The sequence below is a fragment of the Quercus lobata genome, chromosome 1 (genome assembly GCF_001633185.2).
Source record: "Quercus lobata isolate SW786 chromosome 1, ValleyOak3.0 Primary Assembly, whole genome shotgun sequence".
NCBI lineage: Eukaryota > Viridiplantae > Streptophyta > Magnoliopsida > Fagales > Fagaceae > Quercus > Quercus lobata.
The window spans coordinates 40,240,900-40,251,969 of NC_044904.1; the positions used below are offsets into that span (position 1 = coordinate 40,240,900).

The 11,070-nt window shown below is 37.0% G+C and overlaps 1 protein-coding gene across 1 annotated transcript; it reads left to right on the top strand.

Moving 5' to 3' along the window:
- The first annotated feature begins 347 nt into the window (after window positions 1–347).
- LOC115990186 (LEAF RUST 10 DISEASE-RESISTANCE LOCUS RECEPTOR-LIKE PROTEIN KINASE-like 1.1) lies at window positions 348–3,215 on the top strand. The gene is made up of 4 exons (XM_031114039.1): window positions 348–780; window positions 911–946; window positions 1,422–1,670; window positions 2,104–3,215. Exons 1-4 carry the CDS (start codon window positions 528–530, stop codon window positions 3,024–3,026), a joined length of 1,461 nt encoding a protein of 486 aa, XP_030969899.1. The 5' UTR covers window positions 348–527; the 3' UTR covers window positions 3,027–3,215.
- Window positions 3,216–11,070: the final 7,855 nt, after the last annotated feature.

The following is an 11,070-nucleotide window of genomic DNA, read 5'->3' on the forward strand; positions in this document are numbered from 1 at the left end:
ACGTTGTTTTATTTTGTAGTAATAGACTCTTGGTTGTGATTGTTGGTAAATCGGGAATTAATTTTGGAATGGCTACTGTCTTTCTATTTGTTTTCTTTGTTCTCTCACCCCTTGTGCTGCTTCCCTCAGCTGAAGAAGAAAAGAGAAATGCCAAAAGTTGTTCGTCCTTTCAATGTGGAAAATTTGGTATGATTGGCTTTCCATTCAGGTTGAACAAAAGAAACTACTATAAATGCGGTCTTTTGCCAGTAAACTGTGACCAAACATCTCCGACGATCCAACTGCCACTGGGGTGGAGCAAAGGAGCATATGAAGTTATAAACATCTCGTACACTAACACCACACAATTCACACGTGTCAAGGACCTTTCACTTTTGGAATACTTGAATACCAACAAATGCGAATACCTAACCAATTTTACTTTACCTAAATCTCCATCTATCTCTTTTAAACTTACCACACCCAACCAGAGCCTATTTAAATGCAATCGCACTCTTGATTCTAATTCCTATAAAAAATTTAAATATATGAGCTGCGGAGACCATAATTTCTACTATACTCATTCAAACGAGAGTACTCCGAGTATTATTTCTTCTCAATGTTCGATTATTCAGCTCCCAGTTAAAGAGCGTTCAGATAACAATGAACTGAATTTAACTGCTGAGTTCGACCTTGAAGTGCATGTATCTGCTGCTTGTAGCAGTTGTCGTGGTAGAGGAGGTCAATGCTTCGATGACAGTAAGGGAAAATTTAGTTGTTCCCATGACAACAAAAAATCAGGTACGATTCTGCTGGTTTTCAAAGTGCTTTTAAAACCTAATATCTAAAAGGATGCCAATTAATTTAGCGGCGTCAATTCTATGTTCATTGTTGGAACTAATACCATTTATGCATGTATCTTCTTTTGCAGAAAATAAAAAGAAGGTCAATTTGCTTTTAGGATTCGGTAAGATGTCTCATCAATCGTATTTCTTGTTTGAAATTGATATTCACTAGTGACCTTGGAAATTGGTCCATCTTAAATTGGTATGTTATGTTTTTCATCACATCGATCGAAGTTGCCAGTTGCAACTTGCAAGCGAATTCCTTTGGGCATGGCTAATTGTCAAAGCATTAGAGCACTAATTTTATTATTTTAAGAAATAATAAGTTTTTCTTATTTCTACTATCCGTTTGAGTAATTAATGGGTCCATTTTATCCACTGCTATCCTAGAGGATGGCCTGGCCCTTGTGCCTTCAAATTCAAAGGAGAATTATAAGGATTAGTCACATGACTCCCAAAGTGTTGTTAATTACTTAAATCTGTGTCGCATAAGTTCTTTGTGGCCTTCAATCGAAAAAAAAAAAAGTTCACTATCGTGAATTTCATCTATTGTTGCCTGTCATTCAAAGCTTAACTGCTTCCTTCTCGCTGCTTTAGGTGTTGTATACCCAGTCATTTCCATTATTTTCTTGTTCATCATCCGGCGTCATTATAAGAAAAGAAGTGCGTCTTCAAACTTGCTGGCAAGGAATATTTTTTCAGATCCATCTTCAAGATCAGACGTGGAAGGTGGGAGTGTTTACTTTGGAGTCCCTGTTTTCTCCTACAGTGAACTTGAAGAAGCCACCAATAGTTTTGATATTGAAAAAGAACTTGGGGATGGTGGATTTGGAACCGTTTACCATGGTAAGAGCATTCAATTCAAAGGAGCTAAAAATTTTAGCTTTTTAACAATTTATTTTACAATATATATTTCATCAAAATATTTTTTTTTTACTATTTTATTTAAAATAATATAAACAACTCAAAATAATAATAATAAAAAATTATCTCCACAAAATAGACTGCTCTCTATGGCAGTCTACTGTGCCAAAATTTATAAAAATAGTATTTTTGCTGTAGAGTGTCGTTTGTGGGATGAGGTGCTTAAATTTGACTTTTTAGCTGGTAAAAGTTTTATTGTGAATGCTCTAAGATTACAAACTCATTGATTCTGTTTCAAGATCACCTAAACTACAGTATAAACTTTCAAAGCAAAAGGGTATAAGAAAAAGGAATAGTAATAAAAAATAAAAGACTTATCATGCAACTTGTTAAATGGACTGTTTTTCTCAACTAGGCAAACTCCAAGACGGGAGAGAAGTTGCAGTGAAGCGCTTGTATGGGCACAACTATAGACGAGTACAACAGTTCATAAATGAAGTTGAAATCCTAACACGCTTGCGCCACAAAAATCTTGTCTCCCTTTATGGGTGTACTTCACGCCACTGTCGTGAACTTCTCCTTGTGTATGAATACATTCCCAATGGCACCGTTGCTGATCATATTTATGGCAATCGAGCAACACCAGGTTCACTCACATGGCCAACTCGTATGAGAATTGCTATTGAAACCGCCAGTGCATTGGCTTACCTCCATGCTTCTGACATCATACATCGCGACATAAAGACTAACAACATTCTCTTGGACGACAATTTCTTTATCAAAGTTGCAGATTTTGGGCTTTCTCGGCTGTTCCCCAATGATGTTAGTCATGTCTCAACATCTCCTCAAGGTACTCCGGGCTACGTTGATCCAGAATATCACCAATGCTACCAGCTTACTAGTAAGAGTGATGTCTACAGCTTTGGGGTTGTCCTCATTGAGCTCATTTCATCTCTGCCGGCTGTTGATATACTTAGGCATAAGCATGAAATTAATTTGGCCAACTTTGCCAAAAACAAGATTGAAAAGAGTGCATTCCACGAGTTGATCGACCCTCATCTTGGATTTGAGTCAGATGATGGAGTTAGAACGATGACCATTTTGGTGGCAAAGTTGGCTTTTCAATGTTTACAACAGGACAAGGAAATGAGGCCTTCCATGGATGAGGTATTGGTGGCTTTAAAGAAGATTCAATGTGGTGACGATGTGCCAGAGCAATCAGCTTCACCCTATCGTGATGAGGTTGGATTGTTGAAGAATAAGCGGCAGCCACTTCCACCAGAGGCTGTAACCGATAATTGGACTAGTAGGTCTGCTACACCTAATGTCAGTGGTTAAATTTCTTCTCATGCTGCTAATTTTTCAAGTAGATGATAAGATTTTTGTTTCGCACTCAGTGTCGAACAGATGCATTGAGTGGGATGAAATTTCATTTTTTTCTCATCCACTTGTTTGGATGTGCATCAAGGCATGTTATTGAATATGTTGCTGTGAGGGAATGGACCTGAACCACGTAATAAATTTTATTTTCCTGTGTGATTCAGTGTTTTATCTCTCGAATAAAAACCTATCATATTTAACTATATTCCCACCAAATTGATATCAAATTTTTTAATGTCTCGACATTAATAAATACAACTTCCTAATGTAATCCAAAATACATATTGTTCTTTTTTTTTTCTTTTTCTTTTTTTACCGTAACATATAGATCTTAAATATATAACTTCATTAGAATATATTTCATATTAAAAATTCATCAAACACGAACAAATGAAATTGAACTTTCCATAGTATTAGACAACATAAAACAACTTAAAAGAAAGAGATAAATGTATAGGAAAAATTATAATTAAAATGAAAAATTCAACATTACTATGGGAGGGGAGGGTCAGAACACAACATAGAGCCCACAAGCCCAGTCTGAGAATGGAAAAGGGTCCATTCGCACACTAGTCTAGGCTTGACACGTGGATAAAAGTCCAAGGAGGGAAACATAGAGACCCATTGTCCGAGGAGCCCAAAGAGTGAGTACTCCTCGGGAATTCTTCAGCTGGCCACTTGCACTAAAGGACAAGATACCGAGGAAGACAATAGAGATGTGCAAGTAAAGAAGAGAGGAAATATCTGAATAAAGTAGTCATTACCTCCGCATTCAATGAATTGTATCAGCTCAGTTGACCGCATTAATGAAGGAATGACCCCTGAATAGTAATCCCACAACTCACAGCACACTTTACCACCTCCAGCAAAGTCCTAATGGGACAAGCATCCAAATTAATAGTTTGAGGTGTACGCAATGGGAGAGACTATATAAGCAAAAGAATCCCCCCAAGAAGGGGGACAAATCATTAAGAAATGATTAGAATTGAGAGAATATCATCTTGTATCAAACACTTAAGCACTTCTTTTAAGAACACTAGTCGCTAATCTGTGCGATGCATGGGAAAATTACTGAAAATGAAATCTAATGAATACAAAGCAATTATGAAAAATACCATTTAAATTAAAAGACGAATATTAGTAAATGTCGTTATCCTTAGTTGTTTGTGTTACATCTAGAGTTTCATATCTAAGTTACTACAATACTACTTGTAGTAACTGAAGCTCACAATATAAGTATATTATATGAGGCCAAACTTATATTATCTTCAAGCTCCCCTTAGTCTTACAGAGTCCCTAACAAAATTTCTTTTGTATTGAATTTGATTTCAGAGGACTTATTCAAAATTATTTGAATTAAACCTCACAAATTATAAAGAAAAAATAAATAACATTACAACATTGTAGTTGATTAATATACAAATAAACTACCAATTTAACATGATAAATCACTATTAGTGATTTAGAAAGCAAAAATTAATAAAATTAAATTTGTTACCCATTTAACTTAAAAATTTTCATATTCTAAAGTTGTCAAACACCTATTAACAAATAACTATTGATATAAAATATTCAGTAATTACTTCTATGGGGCCTGAAATTTGAAATCTCAGCCCACTTCACATTAAGGGCCCAAAGCCCAAGCCGAGGAGCCTATTGCCGAGGACGATCTCACGCTCAACACCTCACAAAACGTCTGAAGAAAATGACAAACTCAGTACAAGATCAGTACAAACGAGAAAGCTGCCAACACCATAATGTGGAGCCCAGCGCCTGACAAGCCCATACTCCATACCATGCTATCCAGTTTTTTCCAACCACTCTGATGTATGGATTGATAGGACGAGTAATTACCCCAAATAGGGAGAAACTGACACGTAGATGAAGAAGGGGAATTGAATACTAGTATAAAAGGGAAAAGGGAACTAAAAAGAAAGGGGGGGAGGCCCCGGAAAAAGAAGGAGAAAAAGGAGGAAGAATGGTGAGAAGATACTGCTCCTCGGATTAATTCCGAGGAGTCAGACCTTTCAAACCACATCCGTGTAAGGTTTAGCTATACAGGCCAAATCCACCTTCGTATGGGCTTCCATGAAAATCCTGACTAAACCGTTGCCCAACAACCAATGTCCAGCCTTTCTATCCCACTCTCTACAAATCATACTGTTCGGGCCCTTTACATACGAGCCCAATGTCATCCTTGGGCCGTTAAAAATCGTGTCCCTACAACTTAAATATTGCAAGTTGTTCATGCTGTAAAAAAATTAAGAGAATAACACTGTAACGCCCCAAAATCATAAGCAATAAAAGCCTATTTAATCTGAATAATCCATAAAAATATTAAATAAAAGAAACTAGCAACCTTGAATCTGATCACAAGAGTCAGAGCTCTAATTCACCAAATACAAAACATCCTCAAAGATAATTCTCCAATACAATGTTTAATGCCATAAAATAATAATAAAATCCTCAGTTTCCTCAAAAATAGTTCGTAACTTCTGTCTCCCAAGAATCTCTACTCCAGTAATCCATCTAATGTATCTGTAATGGGAAATAAAGGGGAGGGTGAGATAACTCAATAAGTGGAATTCACTAACATTTGGGTGTGGGAACAAACCTTTTTTATAAATAATTCTTTCAACAAATTCACAACTTGTAACTCATCAATATTTTGTTATCAAATATTTCACGTAAAAGAAAATAGTATATTTATATTGTGAGCCATCATAATATATACCGTCATATAAACACTTTCCTAGGCTTTTCTCGTGGTCAATGTTTACGCCCCGTTGACAGGGTTGTGCTGTCCCCTTTTAGGACTAGAACCTCCTTTCCATCCCTTTTTCTTAAGGATGGCTCATTTGGAACCTAAAGGTGCACTGCCTTGTTAAGGAGCTTCCTTTTTGGATCCTCAATAGTATACTCCCTTGCTAAGGAACTATCAAATGTGCACTGTCCCCTTTTCTGGGACCGTCCCTTGCTAAGGACTAGCTGCAGTATGATTGTCCCTTACTAAGGACTAAATACCATACTGAGCTTCTAATTACGACTTGCCATAGGTTTTCAAAACATATTCAATGTGCTCACAAAATAATCCATTCATACTTCTCAAAATATAAAGACATATTCACACATACAAGTTTAAATAAATTTAGGTTGTCCCACTAGTTTTTCAAAAAACGAATAGTTAATGTGCACATCAAAAAAATTATAAAATATCCATTTATATGTATAGAATAACAATATATTTCTTATATATATAATAGTTTAATAACCAACACTGTTTGGGAAAACCCCCAAAATTAGTAAACACCCCTTACCTCTTAGTTGCAAAAATAAAGGAAATCAACCTCCCTTGAATCACAACAATTTAGTAGAATTAGAACCTAGTAACACCAAAAATAGGTTCATCAATACACAAATTCCCACTTAAAAATCTGTTTTCACACTTAAAATGGTTTTATCCTAGATAACATTGATTTTTCAAAATCCTCTATTTATTCACCTAACTATTCAATTTACTTTCGGCTTTGATCAGATTTTTGGACCATACTTTGTAGGGAATAGCATGGCAATACGTGATGTAGCATGGCAATAGCATGACAATTAGTCAGAGTGTATTCAATATTCATAGTTTTTCAACCTCAATGTTGGACTATATTGTAATCATCACTCCAAAGACCCAAAATCTATTACACGGTTGAACTAGTGTGAATGCATATAAACCGGTCAACAATTAAGGCTTAGTGTGAAAGCAAATAAACCGGTCAACAATTGAGGCTTAGTGTGAAAGCAAATTAACCACAAACTCTATTGGTTCAATTCAAAGACTTCCTGACATACGACCATAATACAATTCTTAATCAAATATAATAACAATTCTAGGAGCCTTTTCTCTATTAGTATAATCATAAAATCCGTACCTGTAATCTCTACTCACAGCCACAGTGAAGAGAAGCAAAGTTCAGTAGTCTGATGCGGCTGAAGCAAAAAGAAATCCCATTAGCAAAAACAAGTGTGACTTAAGAGGAAAAAGGCCAGGGTTTTCAAGGCCCATATATTTACTTATGCCACCTCATTTGGGCTTCATATTCCATAGTATTTATCTTCTTTTTAATACCTTAGGCCCAAATTAATTTAATCCATTTAATTATAGGCCTCCTTTAAAATTTACGTATAATAATTTAATTGGTATCAAAATTATGGGGTGTTACAAACACAGCAAGCATTTTAAACTCTTTCTTGTTTGGATCCTACAAAACAATATATATATATAGCGATGGAGACAAAACATGCCATTAAAGAGACAATCAATTACGATAGTGTTAGAGGCAAAGTAAAAGATAAAAAAAAAAAACTAAAGAAGCAAGCAATTTGGCTAGCATATCAGCTAGTTAATTTATATCAAAAGATATAAAAGTCTTACAATCAAATAGAATCCATAAGTAAATAAATACATGTGGTAAAATTAGATAAATAAAAGGTTTGTCAAGATGATCAAGTTTGGCAATGAAGAAGACGCAGCAGCTATTGATAAGGTTAATCTCTATCTTAAACTTGTGATAATGATGAAGATGCAACAACTACTAATTATGCAGATCTAGCATAATCTTATTTTGATTCAACTACAACAGAAATGACGATAATTACAATAAAAAGATTATATCAAAAAAATAGCCAAGAGTACAATCAAAGCTAATAGAAGGAATTTTAAATCGATTTCAACGATGAAGGAGGGATTCACTTAAATGAGAAGACCAAGAAAAAAGGAGAAGTATCATGTTCTGAGTATAGTATTGAATTTTAAACTCTATAATTCAATTTGCTAACTACTAAAATACCTTAGCAAATTGAATTTCTGTAAGCATGGATTACAACATTCAATTGAATTTTTGCAGGCACAGATACTACTAAAACTCTATCATTCAATTTTCTAACTACTAAAACTCTATGACACAAATTACACAATATAAACCAATAATGTTACCATCTCAAACATTTAAAAAAAAAAAAAATCAATTTTAAACATAGAAATAAACAATCATATATCAGTACAAATACCCAACCTAAATACATAAAAACTCATATATGACCCACAACACAAAAGAGGTAGTAACAAAATTTATTATAAAATAAAAATAAAATAAAATAAAAAGCAACAAAAAAGAACAATATTATTAATCTAATCCTTACATTGAACTATATGCAGGCAGCCATAAGAATAGAGGCCAAGAGTAGCTGGGATTTAGAGATACCTAAACTGAATCATCTAGCTTTTCAGTATTAATATAGTGTGAGGAAAGGAAGAGATGAAGGAGTTAGAAAGCAAAAGTCTGGTGTTAGGAAGTTGAAGGGTTGTCGTTTGAGATTGTAACTGTGGAACACAAAGGGTTGCTATTTAAAATTGTAACCGTGAAACACAAAAGGGTTGCCATCTAAAATTGTAACCATGGAACACATAGGGTTGGGAATTATTTTCTTTTTATTAGTATTTTTAACTTTAAGAAAACTAATTTTAAATTGTAGGACAAATTCAGGAAAAAGAATGGTAATGACATGACAACTGATGCGGCTCAACCTGAGCATAGCAATATTAAATGCATTGCTTCAGCTTTTAGTAATATATAGATTACCTACTCGGCCAGACCCGAGGAAGTGTTTTATCCATATTTCGTACTTCTTTTTGTTACTTTATAAGCCTTAATTCCACTGACTTCATATCTGGATCATAGCAAAGCATTAAAGTTGACCTTGCTAGCCCATCCTCTAAAAAATTAGTTGCACTGGGCTTGAAATATCTAACTCCACTATTCTAAGTGGGCTTAGAAATTAAACTAATAATAAGTCTCTCCAACCTAAGGCGGCGCTAAAACCCTAGGTTTGGTAGAAAACATGCCTACTCCCTGAGTGAGGCTTTTGTTCCTGTTATCTGGTTTTCTGACCGGCGCGGCAGTAGTTTTTTTCCAGTTTGACTACGAATGGAGAACCTGTCTGTCCTTTGGGAGTCTTTTTCGCTAACGGAGTCTGAAGGGAGGAAGTATCAAGTTGAAGACGATGGGCTTGAAGGGAAGTTTCTTCTTGCAACACGGTTTTTCACTGGCAGAGTGCTGAATATTGAGGCCGTCGCTTGCACTTTCAAAATACTATGGCACACTAAGAAGGGCTTTGAAGCACGTGATATGGGTGATCATCGTGTGCTGTTTATTTTTTCTGAGCAGAGTGATATTGACAGAGTGCTTGCAGGTGAGCCATGGTCTTTCGACAAAAATTTGGTTGCGTTGAAGAGGATTGGACGTCAAACAGAGATGAAGGGACTGATTTTCGACAGAGCATCTTTCTGGGTGCAGGTACATGATCTCCCCATCAGTAGTTTGAAGCTACGAGTGGCACAAGATATCGTTTCGGTAGCAGGGGAAATCGTAAACGTGGGGGCGGTGGAGGAGGACTATGAGAGCAGCCACTTTGTGAGAGTTCGTGTGCAGATAGATATTACCAAGCCATTGTGCAGAGGTAGAAAAATAGGGCTGAGCAATGGAGAGGAAGGTTGGGTGAGCTTTAAGTATGAGCGGTTGCCGAATTTATGTTATTGGTGTGGCCGGCTTACTCACCAAGACAAAGATTGCTCAACATGGCTGTCAAGAAAGGGATCAATGCAGGGTAGTGTTCAACAGTTTGGTTCGTGGTTACGAGCAAACACTCCGAACCTGGCCAAGAAAACTGTAATTCGGGTTGCTGGGTATGATGAGGTGATACATGGTGATGATGGGTCCACTTCACAGTCGGAGCAGAGGGAGGGAGAAGATGTGGAAGGCTTGAATTTCATGCATGGCAATGGGATGAGCACACATAATTGTGATGACAATGTGGAGGGTGGGAGTGCAATCTCTGATACAGTGCATGGTCAGGAGGAAGTTCCAATAGATACGGCAGGGGATGGAAATCCTGTGGGGAGCATTCCGAATAGAAGCATGGATCATGGCCATATTCGGCGTAGCACTAGTCAAAATTTTCAAGATCAGCTAGATGAAATTGATGCCGAGTTAGAAAGATTTGATGATGGGAAGGAACTTGGGCAGCGGAATCGGGTTTGTAGGGGCAATGGAGTAGGGGATCGGTTAGAGAGGTCAGTAGGGGGGGCAATAAATTATGCACTTCAATCTGAGGGAGGTAGTTCACCTTCTAAAATTCCAGGAGAGCTGTGTTCTTTGAAGCGTCCAAGGGAGGCGTCAAGTGAGGAATTGGGTCTTGCAAATGATAATAGAAAGAAACAAGCGTTAGTAATTAAAACTCAAGCGGTGGAGGCTGATGTTCAGCCCCGCCGACAGCCATGAAAATCTTAGTTTGGAACTGCAGGGGGCTTGGGAACCGGCGTGCAGTTCAAGAGCTTGTCGACATTGTGCAAGCACAAGATCCCATGATTGTGTTTCTTTCAGAAACATGGTCATCTAAGGAGCGTATGTTATGGGTAAGAGATCAGATTTCTTTTAATGGGTGTTTTACGGTTTCTAATGATGAGAGGGGGGGAGGTTTAGCTCTTTTATGGAAAGCAGGGGTGGATGTGTGGGTGGATAGCTTTTCAAAGTACCATATTGATTCTATTGTGCATGGTGGTTCAGAGAGGGCATGGAGGTTGACTGGGTTTTATGGGGAGCCAGATTCTGGTCGTCGAAATGAGGGATGGAGTATGCTTTGAATGCTGAGCTCTAAACCTAAGCTGCCATGGTGTGTTGTGGGTGATTTTAATGAGGTGCTTGAGGTGCAAGAAAAAAGAGGTGGGGTTCCTCGGGCTCATTATTTGATGCAAAACTTTCGTGATGTGTTGGACCATTGTGGGTTTGCTGATTTGGGGTTTTCTGGACCAGATTTCACTTGGCATGGTAGGCGAAGGGGGGAATGGATTTGGGAGAGATTAGATAGGGGTGTTGCTAATTATGAGTGGCTAACTCGTTTTCCTATAGGGAGGATAAAGCATTTGCATTGCTTTACCTCAGATCATAGGCCACTC